The sequence below is a fragment of the Centroberyx affinis genome, unplaced genomic scaffold (genome assembly GCF_046629955.1).
Source record: "Centroberyx affinis isolate AG114_WGS23_722 - 3 ecotype Tasmania unplaced genomic scaffold, CSIRO-AGI_Caff_v1 ptg002606l_1, whole genome shotgun sequence".
NCBI classification, from domain to species: Eukaryota; Metazoa; Chordata; class Actinopteri; order Beryciformes; family Berycidae; genus Centroberyx; species Centroberyx affinis.
The window spans coordinates 45202-61678 of record NW_027280805.1 but is presented as its reverse complement, the minus strand read 5'-3'; the positions used below and the strand labels follow the sequence as shown (position 1 = coordinate 61678).

At 39.8% G+C, this 16477-nt stretch overlaps 1 protein-coding gene across 2 annotated transcripts; it reads right to left on the bottom strand.

The window, feature by feature from the left end:
- Positions 1-4415: 4415 nt before the first annotated feature.
- Positions 4416-16222, bottom strand: LOC139656996 (SWI/SNF-related matrix-associated actin-dependent regulator of chromatin subfamily B member 1-like). 2 transcript variants are annotated; one of them, XM_071534680.1, is made up of 9 exons: positions 16090-16222; positions 13607-13739; positions 12971-13079; positions 12652-12789; positions 11621-11748; positions 11322-11488; positions 10382-10572; positions 6482-6613; positions 4416-5776 (listed from the first exon to the last, which is right to left on the bottom strand). In XM_071534680.1, the coding sequence occupies exons 1-9, from the start codon at positions 16177-16179 to the stop codon at positions 5737-5739; spliced, it is 1128 nt and encodes a 375-aa protein (XP_071390781.1). In that variant the 5' UTR covers positions 16180-16222; the 3' UTR covers positions 4416-5736. The 2 variants fall into 2 exon arrangements, with proteins under 2 accessions (XP_071390781.1, XP_071390782.1); XM_071534681.1 differs by having other exon boundaries at positions 13628-13739.
- Between the last annotated feature and the right edge of the window lie 255 nt (positions 16223-16477).

The following is a 16477-nucleotide window of genomic DNA, read 5'->3' as shown; positions in this document are numbered from 1 at the left end:
AGTAATAAAACACAGTTAACTCCACTAAAGCTGTATGTTGTCTCTTAAGCCTGAAAATGTATACAGTAGGAATTGATAAGGGAATCAATAACGAATTAGATCGATAAGAAGAATCAAAAATAGCACCGGAATCTGTAAAATCCTGACGGTACCCAGCCCTAGTTGTTATGTTAAACCAACAAAATTGCGCTATGGTGGAGCTTGGCACTGGTGCTCACCTGTGTATTGACCTACTAGCAAATAGTCCTGAAGACAACAGAACATTCCCACTCGTTCCCACAATATTTGTGTCTTACTCTGAACTTTGACCAGCATAATGCAGCTTGAATTCCTTTGGCCTTTACAACGGCGGGGTTTTCAAACTTTGAGCCAATCGAGTGGCTGCCTCTGGCTCCGCAAGGTCTTGTTATCCAACATTTTCTGACGAGAAGTTCTCCAAACCTCCGTTAGTTTGACACGGAGGTGTGTCTACACGAGATTGATTACTCAACATACTGTATGCTAAAGTAATTTTGGTACCAATCCTCTCGTCACATATTGGTACGCTGACCAATGGGCCAAACTCCCAAAAAAGACAACATTTTATGTGAATTAGACAGAGAGCAAAGTTGTTTTATGTAGATGAATAGGGGAATGCACCACAACAAACCACCTGACAACCTTCTCTGTTGATTAGAGGAAGAATGAAACATCTACAGATTAGCTTGCCACAGGATACTGAGGCACCAGAAATTGATGATAGGAACTATCCTGTGCACCATAAACTGACTTGGATTCAAGTAGGTGGCAGTTAACAGACCACATCTGGATTTCATATTTTTTTTCTCATATAATATTTATAGGATAACACTATAAATCTCAAATGGGTGGTAATAAAAATGTACATCTAATAACATTAATTTTGCTCTGGGGAAGTGTCATACTGCTACAGTATGCCTGCTTGGCCTTTTATCTTATTCATTCTGGTTTGAGTGACACAGTATTGTTCCAAAAAATGTGTTTGAATTTCTCCGGGACAACTTCTTCTTCTTCTTAGTAAATCTGAACACGTTTATTTTCTGAATTCACTGCAACCTTTCAAGAATGACTTTGCCAGATACAGTTTGAAGAGTTAAGGTGCTAAAACTCAAACCTCAAATATTATGCAAGCTACAATCATTTCTTTCACAGGTGCTGTTACAGAAATATCAAATGAAATATACAGTATATTGCGTTGACTCTGCAATTAACCCTCCCTCTCAAATTGGTGCTGTGCATTTTTTTATAAAGAGCCATGCAACAGGCTGCATTTATATGTTAAAGAGCTTTGTTTCAGTTCTCTGAATTTCATTGTGGACCTCCATTAGAAATGCACTGAGACTGTATAATTATCTGAAAAATAAGAAACCACCCTACACTTCAACCATACTTTTGAAAAGAGATTTGGCAGTCAGCTCTCCTCTAATATTTTTTTTATAATTTTTTAAGACGATACAGTGAGCTTATTAACGAGAGGCAAGAGGGTGACAAATTAACATGTTCTGATATTAATGGTAGATAATTAATTCCAGTTCAATGCAAGGTCCTATTCAGAGACATGAGACAGAGCAATACTATGGTTTGTCTTATTTTTATGAATTCATGCATATTACATCTGTTCATTTTGATTCAAGGTGCTATGTAATCAGTGCAGGACACTGATACCATTGACATGTAAAATACACTGTGATGTGACTGCAAAATAGCAGTCCAGCATAGCTGAGATAAAGACTCGCTAGCACTGTTAGTTATTATTTTAAACAATGTCAACTTGTCATCACGACAGTTTTTTAAAATCTATTTTTATGTATCTTCAATATATACTTAACCGTTTGCCTTCAATGTTTTTAATTGAAATATGTATTTCCCATGTAAATAATTTTGTGTAAAATTCTGTTTTGTTCTTTGTTTGCAATAAAACCTATAAACTGATTATTTTTCAAGCCATTTGTTCCCATTTCTGAAAATAATGATGATGTGTAGACATTCACATTGGGAATTCACATTTGGATTGTATCTATCCAAGGCCCTGGATGGCTGCAGATTGGCTGACTGTGTCTGTAGTTGTTTTCAGACAGAGCAAATTCATACTGAGCAGGGACCAGTTTCTAGACCTCATCGTAGTCCGACTGTTAAGAAATAAAATCCATTTGCTTTTTTCTCTGCTTGCTTCACTATGGGTTGCATTCCTCCCATTTCTTCAGCTGTAAAAAAACGTTGAACTGGGTTCAACACAGCACTGTTTCTCCTTTGGTGAAGTTAAATCTGCATGTCCAACGACCACAAATGCCACTTTGGGCATCAATTTTGCCATGTTACTCAGTCAAACAGTGTGGCAGTTATGATGGTTTGAGGCTAACTATAGCACCTGTTCCACTCTTTGTTGCTGGGTAGTGAGGGGCCTAATATGTCTATGTGCCGAAATAGAAAACAAGTTACCAGTGTAGGGCCGCACTATTTGGCAGAGTACCGGAAAAAATAATAATAATATAGGAATTCTAGCAAAAATAATTGGTTGGCTGTATTGACATCTAATCCACTGTATGTGAAATTATTATAGAGTAAAATCACTGAGCTGAAATCATCATTATTTTCCTAATTTGGGTTTTAGACTCAGTTCTACCCTCCACGTCTGTCTGTGGTGACACTGAAGGGTAAATATCCCATCTGCATCATGAGCAGCAGGAACTTCCCCCGAGGGGAAAGTTCAGAGACAAGTTCAGACACAGCCACGCTGTAAATTCTTGATATTTGGCACACTGGCTCCAGCATTAAACAAAGAGCCCCATTCAAGTTATAAAAGTATCATTTCTGTTGGTGGCACGCTGGTCATAATTCACTTATTATTCTGTCCTATACTCTATCCCCAAAGGGTGAAAGAGGTCTAAATATCTCATCAAAAATAAAAATGACAATGAGGTGAAGTGATTTACAGCCTGTGCTCGGGTGCTGCTGCTTATCTAGAATCAAAATCTCCAACATCCTCTCCTGTGTTTGAATTGTTGCAGTGTTTACCTGCTACTGAACAGTCGCTACTTTGCAATCTAGCTGCAGCTCCTGCCTTGATCACCAGTGTTCATACTGTAACAAAAAGGCAAGGCACACAGCATACCCTGCCCAGTTTCCACACTCACAGGTTAGAAACAACATCTATTAATGTTTATCCTGTTAAACTGTCTGTCTGTCTTGTAGACTGGCGAAGAATGAAGTGACCACCACTGTCTAATCATAATACATTGGTGGTTGTTACTTTCCAATCTAAGAAGTAGAGTGAATGGCACACATTCAATCATATGAAATCTAATGCATGCTTGGATTTACTACCAAGAACATAGCACACACAAGCACGAGAGCCACGATAATGTGGGTCATCTCAAGTGAATTACATGACTTATTTTTAGAGAGAGCCTAATCCCAAATGCTTTGTCTCCCCAATGCAAGCATTAGTCATGTTTCTGTCCTACTCTTGTGGTTAACCCACCACAGGATACTGAGGCACCAGATGCTGATGACTATCCTGTCTGTGTAGCATGCGGTGACTTGGATTCAAGTTGGGGGAGCAACAGTTAACAGACCACATCTAAGATTTCAATATTTCTAGGATAATAGTTGCAGTTCTCAAAAACAGCCCAGTTGGTGGTCCTGGCTTGGGGCCCTTCCTCTTAGCTATAGTGAAATAGGTGAAATGCAAGTAATGCTGACGTGTCGCTAGAAATAGAGGGGAAAAAAGGGGGAATGACATAGCATGACCGGAAAACTCATGAAAAAACATAGGAATAATAAGACAGCTCAAAATAAAGATAAATAGTGGGATGCAAACACTAATAATTTGAGTAGACAAAAAATATATTAATAGCAATTATAGATCCAGATTATACCAAGCCAACTAAACTATATCTGTCTGCAGACATCACCCATTCCCTTGCCTGCCTTCATCTGTTCTTTACAAATTTTTTTTTTTTTTTTTTTAGATCTATGAATGTCATGTCCAAAATTTGACTGTGAGATTCACATAACCAACAGCATTGAACAAGGTATACTTGAAACAGGTATGTGGTTTAAAATGGGTTTTACAAGTCATTTTAATCACCATCCTTTCCCTTTTGTCAGGAACAATAATAGCAGCTGTCACTGTAGGGAAATTATATTCTTAGACATGAATTACTACAATTAAATTATAAGATGACAACTCACAATCTGTCAAAAAAAAATAAAAAATATGATGTATAAAGAAGTTACTCATCAAATTGTTGAAGGGAAATCATGGAACATCTTAATTAAAAGCAGTTAAGGGGGTTCTAGAATAGAACTTGTTGCCTATCATAAGCACAATTCATGTTATATTATTAAGAAATTCATACACAGGTTAGCGAAAGAACCACCACCCATTTTCCACAACTATTTCATTTATTTATTTCTTTTTATAAAAACAAGTCCACTAAAAAGGTAACGGAATTTTACAAAAGAACAGGAAGCAACAACAAATACGTTTACATCGTTCTCAAGAGTATAGTCAAGTTGAATATCATTACTTTAAAAAGACACGATTGGTTCTTGTCAGCATGTTATTTCTGCCTACACTACCCAACAAGACTCCCAGTAAAATACGTCGGCCCGGATCTACTAACATATAGTAAGCGAGGGCGCGATTAGTCTCACACGTGCAAGGTATTTACTAAGATTTAGCATGCAAATGAACACGGGTGCACATACTTCATTAGTGAGAACCCGCAAATATAAGGGGCGAGAAAATGACATAGAGGCTAATTGCTGAAACCTAAACTTACTATTTGATTTGCGCGGTGCAAACTTTTAGTAGATCCGGGCCATATTGCGTCTAAAGCCTTCTCCAGACAGCGTTCAGAGGTCCCAGGCCAGGTTCAAACCCAGGATGTCACAGGTACATGACTGTGTAAAGCCCCACCAATGCTTATGTGGTCTTGCCAACGGCGCAACAACAGGATGAACATCACCCCGGGACGTCGCAGTTACGAAATACAGTAGGTAATTTAAGATGGAAGTTTGAGGAGACCAGAGAAAATGACAGACATGTTTGTTCCGGACGAGATCAGATTCCTGGGTTCCCGAGGTAAGAAATACCAACCGCAAGACCTCCTCTAGAAATACTACTGCCGTCTGGAGAGGGCTACAGCCAGTGTCACAAACCCCACGGTGTCATTTCACGAACCATTCATACACCCTATTCAGATACTTTTCATCCAATGCAACGCCAAGCATTTTTACATGACAAATGTTGTACGAACGTTGCGGATTAGCATGGTTTGGTTTTCGTTCTGTAACAGACGACAGATAAACCTCCTTAAAAGAAAAAACACGAGCTAAGAGTGATCCTGGATTAGATCTTAGTTGTTGTCATGATTGATGCAACAAAAGGCAACGTTAACAAAGAGGATGGTAGACTGTATAACCAGTGGAATGCCTGTATGTGTGTGTGTGTGTGTGTGTGTGTGTGTGTGTGTGTTAAAAAGGCAGGTCCGATGAAGTGCCCATGGAGATTGATCAGCATGTGTGTGCGTTTCATGCTTACAGGAATGTCCCGATGACCCTTTGTGGATGACCTGTGTGTTGTGTCTATGTGTGTGTGTGTGTCTATGTCTGTAGATGTATAGTTGCTTGCTTATTTCATAGTAACAGCAATCTCCAGGGGAAGCATCACCAACAGCCAATGGAGGCCCTGATGCAGCTGGACACCTCTTTCTACCAGGAGGGGGCGGTGTTGGCCAGTCGTCTCATGCGCCTTAAAAACATACAAATTTCAATTTCAGTAAAATTATTTCAGAAATAATATCCACTGAGCAAACACATACAAATGGAAAAACACAACCTTTACACCATTTCTGGTAAAAGCTTTAATCCATCTGTACATTCTATTATTGCAAGCAAGGGCCAGTTGCATTAACTTTGCTCAGTAATGATCTGAGCCTTAGATCAATGATTCTCTAGTTAGACCAGTCTGATGTAAAACTAGGACTAGGATGAAGAAACAAATACATAAATGATTAATTAAATTCATAAATAGCCAATCAATTAAATCTATATTATTGAATTATTTATCTACTCATTTGTTTATTTTAGTTTTGCAAGGTGTGGCATGTACAATCAAATAAATCTATCTGTCAACTTCTTCCATCAAAGTTGAAACTCTCCAGGCTTGCAAGTTACACCATCATCAGTGCCATAGAGAGAGAGGCTGATATCTTTGTAAATGCTTCAGAGAAGCTCTCAACTTTCTCTAAGAAATCAGATCATGTAAAATCTCTAAGTATACATTTGTCCTGGGCGCTGCCATTTTGAGGTAGGCATTCAAGCTCAACCACCAATCAAAAGTCAGAACTGGTTAGAACCCGCCCATGGGCTTTGATGGATGAAGTTGACAGATATCTATTCCATTGCACACACCACATCCTGTGGTGATTGCTCAGTGACGGTCAGACTGTCTCACCTGGTATTCCTGTCTTGGTCTCGGATCTTCTTCTCCATTTCGGCGTCTGTGAGGGTCTCCAGCAGGGGGCACCACTGGTCCGCATCGCCCGTGTTGCGGATGGCGATCTCCACTGTGGGGAGCGGGTTCTCACTGTGGGAAATCACAGGCATGGCAATACAGCGTGAGTCCACCATAACAACACTGAAGATCAGGTCATAATGTGTCAGAGAGAGGGTAAAATAAGTTGAGGATGAGAAAAGTCTTTGTTCAGCTACATTTTGCAGGAAACTACAAGATTTCAGCAAATAAGAGAAAGAAGATTTTTTTGAGGGTTTTATTTTCCCCAAGATACAGCAGACCAAGGACTGAGCCACAGAAATATTTGGAACACCGCTAACAAAATTTTGAACAAGCTCATGCAATTTCAATGTGTCGCATTACAAACTGGAGTACAGCACAATACAACTGCTCTTCTCTTATAAGTATTCACAAAACTACTGTTGACCATCTTGTCCGTTTGGTTGGGATGAAGAACTAAATCAAAAAGCCTCTTTTTGGAGGGGACGAGATTGGGGTGACTACACTGGAAGAACAAGAAATATAAAGTGCTCCATTTTTGCATATTTTGACTTGGCCAGTTCAATGTAATGTAGTGTATGACTTCCATACTTAAGGGATGGGCTGTGCAAAATGAACAGATGAAAGAGAGAAGTGTAAATGTACTCAGCTTCCCAGCGCAGTTGGTAAGAGAACGTGGAAGAAGGTTAAGCTTTTGGGGGTAGAGGGGAAGTAATTCGTAAGCATATTGACCTGAAATCAGACCTAGAGGGAACAAGACAGTGGGGAGAGAGAGCAAAACAGAACACATTAGCAACACAAAAAAGCCATGGAGATGATGTTTTCAAAACACTTCCTCACTGATTTGAGGTGAGAACCAAAACATTTTGAAGTTTTCAAAATTGACCAATGACTAAAGAGGAACTAAGTAAAACTGAATGGTAAGCCATAGTATGAAAGTAGTAAATATGCAAAGCAAATTGAAAACTGAAAACAAATGGCATTTAGAACCTTGTGTATAGAAATTCCATATTAATATTGCAAGTGGTACGTGGTTATAAGTAGAAAGCATTTGTCAAGTGAATGAAATCTTTTTACTTAATTAAGTTAAATGCATGATGCTAAACTTTTAATACAATGTACTTGACATAAACTGCCTTGGTGAGGTGGAGCAGTGCTGCATTTCCTCAGTTCTACCTGGGGCTCAAACTCATGACCTGTGTCATCATAGGGAAGCAGGTAATCCTCAACAGAACTTTGGAATAACCTGCATAAGGAAATACGATTCCTATGCTCTCTTAAGAGCCAACTTGAAACTCATTTTCTAATTTAACTGCTTTCATCATGTTGTAATAACACTGATTTGTTTCTTGGGGGTGGTATGGTTTCTGACTTTTGGCTAGTGTTAAGTTATGGCCATTGGAATCAGCAGTGCATGTCTTCCTTTCATTATTAGCTGGGTTAAGGTTGTTATTATAGTAGTGGTATTGTCGTTTGTAGTAGGACAAAGATGCTTTAAGCTTGTATCCACCAGTATTTGGCAGGGCAGGGCAGGGCAGGGCAGGACGGGGGACTGCAACTTACCATGTACCTGCAAATGCCAAAGCCCATGCAGCATGTTTGTAAAACTGTACATCACTTCAAACTGCCCATGGTCACATGTGAACTTCACTGACTCCATCTATTATTAAGCTCTTTGGAGAAGGGGTGACAGGGCGGCCGGTGAGTAGAGCCCAAGTGTTGGAATCTACTTTTTGGTGTATCCCGTCTAACCCTTTCCTTCAACCTGCCTCGTCTTCGTCTACTTCTTAGTGATTTCCTACATTTCCCAGAATGCCTTTCCACATCCCCCAGAGAAAAGGGTTCTCTGTGCTGTACATGTGGAGGTGGAGAGAGTGATAGTGATAGCCTAGTAAGTTTTTCCAGTGGAGAAAAAGTGAGAGAGGAGAGAGAACAATGCCATGGTGTGGCAGTTGTTCAAACGACAAAAAAGCTGCACTTCACATGTGACTGACAACAGACTCACAAAGACGCAAGCTTGTGAATGCATTGCATTCTGGTCTATTGAGGCTACCGTCAGTGGAGAAATTGGTCTCTCTGCCTCTTCTACAATGGATTTCTCCCTGTATGATTGTTGAACAGAGCACATGGCTATTGGCACAATGGTACAGGGACAACGGTCATATGCTGTGCAACACATAGACACTACACAACACATATCACTCTATAAGTATGCATACATCACTCAATCTCTCTGTGTATTCAGGTAGCGTGGCATGTTTGCAGCTGTAGAACAGGTATAATGAGGTAGTTGTACCAAGTAGGATGAAATGCGATTTACACACATTTGTACATAGGGTGGTAAGGAGTCGTCTAGACGTTGCCCTTGAGAAGACACTGAACCCCTACCTGCTTCTGGCCGCCCCGAGACCTCTGACATCTCTGATGAAAGAGAGACAGGCAGCAAGTCCAGCTCCTATTTACCATGTGTTATTTACCAACTGAAGTGTTCTAAAATAAATGTCATTTTTTTAAAGGGTCTATGTGGAATTTCTGGTCCAATGCTGGCCTCTATCAAATCTTGCAACAATGCTTGAATACTTAAACTTTGAAATTGACAAATCTCCATGCCATTTTGGTGTGCTTTTTAAAAGCAAAAGCATCTGATGGAAGGTGCTGGGCTGCACTCTTTTTTTTGTGGAGTGAATGTTAACAGTTGCGGTTGTTTTGGGTAAGTGAAAATCCGGGTCTGCATTTTCAGTACATAGATGGTTTTAAATGATGATTACACAACCTGTTTAAAACAAAGTGTCAACACAGCCCAAAGTCAAAGCTTGAACGCCCAAGACATGCACATGGAAAAAGACAGAATAGGTAGTGGGTGCCAACAGACTGGCTCCTCACACTTTGGGGAGACATTTTGAAAGCTTTGTTGGTGCCACCTCTTGGTGGATTGAAGACAGGCTTCCTATGACATGGGGAGTCACAGCTTTCTCAAGTTTATTCCATTATGGCAGCCATATTATGTACATGATTAGGCTGGTTTATAGACCAATAAATAAATAAATAAATACCATGTAAGTTTGATGCCAAATTTGGTACCAAGGACCAAAACTGCAAATGCATTTGGGAAATAACTTTAACAAAAAATTGTAAATGGCTGAAAATCCATCGTGGTGGACTTTGAGAAATTTGTACAACCACATCAGCTGTATATGTACCAAGTTCATACTTACAGGAACCAGTGTGGAAATCATAGCCTTTTACGCTTTTCAAAATTGACTTCATTATAGCAACCCAATCAGGCCAACTGGACTTAAATTATGGATTAATTTTTGTTCCACAAGCATTCTGTTTCATGGCTATCTTGAATGGCTGCAAAGATATCTTGGTGGACAGATACAGACACACAAAATGAAAAGCATGCAAGACACTGAATATGTTTTTGCGGATCAAAACAAAAATAGTCTATTTGGTGACTGAAAATAAACTATAATATTTCTTTGAGGTTTGTGCACAGTACAATTTACAGTGCAGCAAACTTAAACTTAATATCTGAGATGGAAAAAAGTGAATATAATTTTTAAAGACACTGATGATGACGTAGATTAATGTTGCTGTCATTTAAATTCTCTATTTATAACCTTATCTTAATTGCCTTTTAAACTTTGAACCATTACAACCTATAGCACCATAATCAGGACAAATGACTTCAGACTACGGTGGGTGTCACTTTGCCTGAGGCTGGGACAACATGGACAGTTAGGTACATTTTTATGAATGGGAAGAACGGCACAGTGTGTACAAAAACAATGGGTTTGGGGTGTTATATACCTCTTACAGAGTGAGTGAGTGGGTTACCTGAAGGCGTACGTCCTCTGGTGCCAGCTGAGCTGACCGCGAATGCTGTAGGCGATAGTGGTGACGAACTCTCCGCCGAGACCCAGCTCAGAGCACAGCTTCAAGGCGAACGTCTCGGGGGAGTTTTCCCTCTCAGACATGTCCCACTCAAACTGGTCCACCAGAGAGATGTTACCCACGTGGATGTTAAGCTGCAGAATATACAAAGACTTAATGATCTTGATGATGAACATCTTTTACAAACTCAAGCCTAGCTGTGCAACATCAATCATTGTCCAACACCTGGTATATGATTGCCATTTCCCAAATAAATCAATAAAATATTAAACAGGAATGAAGTATTTCTGTGTAGGGGAATTCCCCTCAGTTAGCCAGATATCTAAGTTGGACTGCTAAATTTGTTGAAGCAGTGCTATCCATCAGCCTTTATTCTCCTTCAAATGCCCTACTTCTGACTTCATCCTTACTTCAAGTGTACTGCTAGTGACACTTTACAGATGTTCACCTAGCTGACACATATGACTAAAACATCTGGGTTGCATATTTGTTTTCACTCTCACAAACTACATCCAGGGCATTAACATTACCATCTTATCAGAAAGACTTCAGCGAGAGACGAAATAAGGAATGTTCAGAACGTGGCCCAGATGTAAAACTTTAGGACTTTTGCATGACTTTCCATATATCTAAGTCGGAGTGTTTCCATGACCTAAACATGTGATTCCTTAATGGTTTGTTAATGCTTTCTAAAACAGGGTAAACAGCCTGGTTTCCACTATAGCTGGACACTTGCTGTGGAGAAAAACAGCTGAAAACCACCAATCTGGTGCAATGAACATGTGACATTCTAGCATATTCCTGTAAAGTGACATATTTGTAAAATTCCCTGATACTCCCCAACTTGCCCAGAGAATTTATCAAATACCCGTTCAGCACTCACCTTGATGATGACTCTCTGGTCCGTCTGCTCATCTAGTATGCTGTCAGTGGGGTAGGACTCGATCTGTTGACGAATGGCTGAGGCAATGGCCGGGACAAAGGCCAGAGGATTCAGGTCCAGGTCATCACACAAAATCTCTGCAAACATCTCCGGGGTCATCAGTTTCTCTGGCGGGGGAATAGTAACATTAGTGATTACAAAATTTGATCACTTGGCACGCAATTGCAAAAGTAGACAGTAGACGATGTGAACTGGTTGTTGGCAAGCTTACTGATGTGATTTGTGTGGGGTGTCTATACCATTCATATTCCATGTGAAGGCATCTCGGAGTTTCTGTCCATCTATCTCCATGTCTAGACGGATGGGAACCAACACCTCTACCTGGGACGCGTTCTCGTGGATCACTGCGGGGTCGTGATCATCAAAGCTGAGAGAGAGAAGAGAGCACGGAGTTCAACATCTGATCATTGAAAGCATTCATCTTATCATTATTCTTACACATTTTTCACTGTACTTCAACCAAACTGTTTAAACAGCTTAATTGTTTTGGCTCTCTCCATTTTCACACTCTAATTAAATGAGCTCTTTGTGCCAATTATCTCAAAGATTCACTGTGTTTATGAATTTCAACGGTAATTGTAGGTCTCACCACAATACTATTACAAATTCATTTAGAGCCATGTCATCACAGTGTAACCATGTACTCCATTACAGTCTGTGAGCTGGCTCTCATATTGAATTTCTGTATATCAGACCTCATTACCAAGTGATTAAAAAAACAAAAAGTGCCACAGTAAATTGCTCTATCTGAGAAAGCTCAAAACAGTTGGAGAAGGTTTGCTTGAGAAACCACACTGGTCTCAGACCAAAGCCACACCAAAGGTTAGGCATGCTGAAACATCGCATGATCATTAATGTTGGAGGTCTCGCTGGAGACGGCAATCAATACTGAGACAATTAACTAAAGTAATTGTGTTGTTTATCCAAATGTTAACCTTAAACGGTTTGCTCTTGACAATTTGAACAGTAACAACAGAATTGTGCATTCTTCCTCAATTCTCTAAGGCATAGACTGACATAAATGCATAAAAAAATCAACAAAAATCAAGACGGGAGTACTACAAGCCTTCGCCTTGGCTGCTGGTAGCTTTCAATCTTGTTTTTCAAGCAGATTGTGTAAGAACAATACAGACTTTTTTATGTCCACAAAGTATCAGGAACATCAATTTAAGAGAAGAATAAAACTAGTAGAGTTGATTTCTGTTTGAAACAGAAAGATTATGAAATAATCTCAACTGTGACACCTGTGACAATATGTTGTCTTTCTCACCACAGGGGAAAGGTCCTCTTCTTGTCACGGCCCATTCGGTTGCGGTTGATTGTGGTGGAGCAAGGCACAGCATCTAGATGGTGAGAGCTGTTGGGCAGTGTGGGGACCCACTGACTGCTCCTCTTTGCCTTCTGCTCCCTTTATAGGAAGGACAAAAAGACACAATGTTGGGAAGGGACACCATGAGCCACCTCAATAAAAACTTTGCTTTGCGGTCTTAAAATGCACAAATAGGAATATGTTCAAATTAAATAAACTCTCCAATATAAACTATCCGATATGGCAAACATGAATATCCAGTCAGCCAATCAGTAGTTACCTGAGGTAAGCTGGGGGTTCTGTGCTGATGGACACCGCCTTGTATTTCTCATCATTACCCTCGAATATCTCTTCACATTCTGATGCCTTCAGCAGAGTAACACTAGTAGCTACAGATGGACAATGGGGAAGAAAACATACAGAGTTTTAGGATAATATTCAGAGGCATGTCAATTATTGTTCCATTTTAAAGTGGTAATCCTCGAGTTCCTCATTACTTTGACTTTGTCTCCATCTTTGGTGGTAAGTGCTAATTGCTGTGGTGTTTTTGCACTGCACTTGCCATGTTTTTAAAGCACAAGGGCAGGTTGGGGGTTGTCTGATTTTTTACCAAATATGTAACACAATCAGAAATGGAATGTGTTTCAGGTAAAGAGGAGAAAATACTTACATACCACTATTATTAGCAGCAATAAATCAGAAACTGCCCTATGATCATAGAATTGAAATCTTGATTACTGCTGAAGCCAACTTGCTAAGCACTGAAATTGTTTATGCACACTGAATTGAACTAAATCTGTATGTTTGGTCTTCTATAAGGCAAAACAGATGGTAAAGCATTAATGGATTCGTGGAGGTCATTTTAATGTCACTGTAGACTAAACAACACCGTCATATATATTTTGAATGTCAAGACAAGTGTGAAGGATACACTCACCATGTGATGAAGCTACAATTTTCTTCCTCTCCTCCACTGAGGCCAGCCTCCTCCATAAAGACGGGTATCTTTTATACAGAGAGCCTCTGAACATACGCAGATAGTTTCCAACCTGGAGAGGAGAGGAGAGGAGAGGAGGAGAGGAGAGGAGACCGATATCATTTGAATTCCCTGGCCTTTCTTCACACTTAGTTACACTCCACTTTATCACTGTTTGGTAAGGAAGTGCTAACATTATCCCAGATGATGAGATCATAACTCATATTATCATTCAAGCCAAACATGCATCCAACCCCTTCACACCAACACTAGTCTAGCCTCCTCCACTCTCATTACCATATTTGTGATGATCAACCAGCTATCATGATGGTAGAACAAAGCAGACAGACACTTCCAGTGTTGTTTGATCCAAGTATACTGTCTCATCTGTGTCTCCAGTAGATAGCTCTGTCCAGCGCACACGCTAATGCTTTAGCATACAGTATGCTAAGTAATTGTAGGCGATTGGTCCAAGATCACTATTGTACTTTGTTCAAGTAAACAATATAAATGCATGTGGCCAACTGTGGCCAGAGCACCAGGAGCCACACAGATGATACAGAAACATGCCACACCTGCTGATAATCACTTTACAATAAGCCTCTATCCCAACACACACACACACAGACACACACACTTCATTTATGTCCATTTGGGTTCTCCTCTTTGTGGTTATTTAGTGACAGTTTATAGTTTACTTTGTTGCCATTGTATAAAATGAGCAGGAAAAAACCCTCTCATTAAAATGATCAGAAATGCAAAATGACCAGAACAAGTTGGAGATTTATCTCATTTCTGTGGCTCAACAGTAAAGGCCAGATTTCTCTTATAGGTCACATCTTGGTAGTTACTATGTTTATAAACCATGCCCCCAACCTAAATTATCATGGAGATAGAATATTATTTATTTGCAAATGTTTTCTACATATTTTGTTATCCCACATATCTCCTTTAGGTGGAAACTTGCAATGTGATCCTACAGCATATGGAATGGAAAACTCACCAGTACAAATAACTGGTGGAAAGACTATATAGCCTAAACAGACAAAGTTTCAGCATGGTAGTTCAGGCAATTGGTAGTCAAGGCTCCCCATCTGGAAAAGGGCCGGAGGAACTGTGGTGATGTGTCATTTACAATAATAAAAAAACTACTGGAGCTGGTAGGGGTTCAGCGTCTTGCTCAAGGACACTTCAGCAGGGAGGTTGCCTGCCAACACAGTGACTTGAACCCAGATCATCCGGTGAAAGGACGGTCTGTCTAACCACTAGGCCACCCAGCCACGTTACATCTACATTTTAGGCATTTAGCTGACACTCTCATCCAAAGTGTCTGCCACTGAATGCAACAGTAGAATGTCTCAAGCTTTCATTATCTTCTAGATAAAGCCCTTTCTTTCCCCAGCCAGCTGGCTACTCTATACCTGTCTATTACATACTGGATAATGGCCAATTAACTGGTGCTAAAGAGCTACTCTGAAGGAAAATCCAGCCCTCTCCAAGCCCCATCACCTGGTCCTTCTGTCCATTCCTCTAAACATGGAAAAGCAGACCCTTACTGTGCATCCTGCTCGCGTCATGCAAGCCTCACATAAAAAAAGAGGGAAAAGGTATCTTGAAGTTTGCTTTTTGGTCAAAATTATTACGTGAAGTGATGTTACTGTGATTCTTTTATTCGTTTACTATTGCAATATTCGGTCAACATTTGATTTTTATTAGTTAATCGATAGGATAAATTCATTATTTTTATTATTATTTTTAAAATCTTAAACAGTGGTTCAACAATCCTCGGGTTTATCATACTTGTTAATCTTCATCATGGTAACCTGTGTGCTGGTTTGAAACCTTTCTTAGTCGTCTGAGAACAATAAATAATCTGCAACACACTCTGTTATGTATTCGTAATTTCAGGAACTCAATTTGAGAATACATCTGTTGTATTGCTTATGGTGTAGTTCACAATGGTGAATCTGGTGTGAATTGTGGGTTGACAAGGGGGGGGTGGACTGAAAAAATGGTCAACTGAGGTTTCGGTGAGGCGTTATTTTGAAAATATTAGCGGTCGATATATACTGTTTGCAGAGTGTATTACAGTTTTCCCGAATGGTACTCTGATTTAGCTGGTAGCTAACTTGTACTTGTACTGGTTCAACACTAACGTTACTAGTTAGTCAACTACTGGCTGCAATGAGAAGAAGTTACAGCAACAAAAAAAAATCTGTTTTTGTTTCATACAGCATGAATCATATTTGACCTGCCATGTGTTGCCTTAACGTTACCCGGTTACGTCCCCGTTATCAGGACTAGGCATTTCTTTGTTTATCAAACCCTGAATGTGGCATCGTTAGCAAGCTAGCATCAACAAGCCGAAAATGCGTAATTGAAGCTTACATTAGGGAGCTAAGCAATGATAATTAGTTACATACCTCCGATCCAACCATGTAAAAGTCCCCATCTTGTTCTAACTGAAATTTAATAGGCTTCTGGCCAAATGTTTTACTTAATGCCAATTGCATCTCTACGCAGTCGCTAACCAGCTAGCTAACTAGTAAGTAGCCTTATTTTCTGCTGCTGTGTTCCAGTCCCGCGGGAAAAATGGGAGATGCGAGCTTCCTCCTTGAAAATACCGTTTAACTCAAGCTTTCAGCTCCGATTTTCCGATTTAAAGAATTGAGTTACCATCAAGGAAATAGCTGTAGTCAAGTGTAGTAGATGATAGATTAATTTCAAATAAAATAATTAAATTATATAACTTATCTGGTGACCACAACTCTTGAAATGCCATGGCAGTACACAACTACTTTTTCTTGTAAC

Coding starts and splice junctions, on each gene's coding strand:
- LOC139656996 (XM_071534680.1), bottom strand. CDS start 16,179: ATGCAATTGGCATTAAGTAAAACATTTGGCCAGAAGCCTATTAAATTT. Junction 10,573..11,321: donor ACCAGAGAGTCATCATCAAG/GTGAGTGCTGAA, acceptor TATATTCTGCAG/CTTAACATCCACGTGGGTAA. Junction 5,777..6,481: donor GACCAAGACAGGAATACCAG/GTGAGACAGTCT, acceptor TATGTTTTTAAG/GCGCATGAGACGACTGGCCA.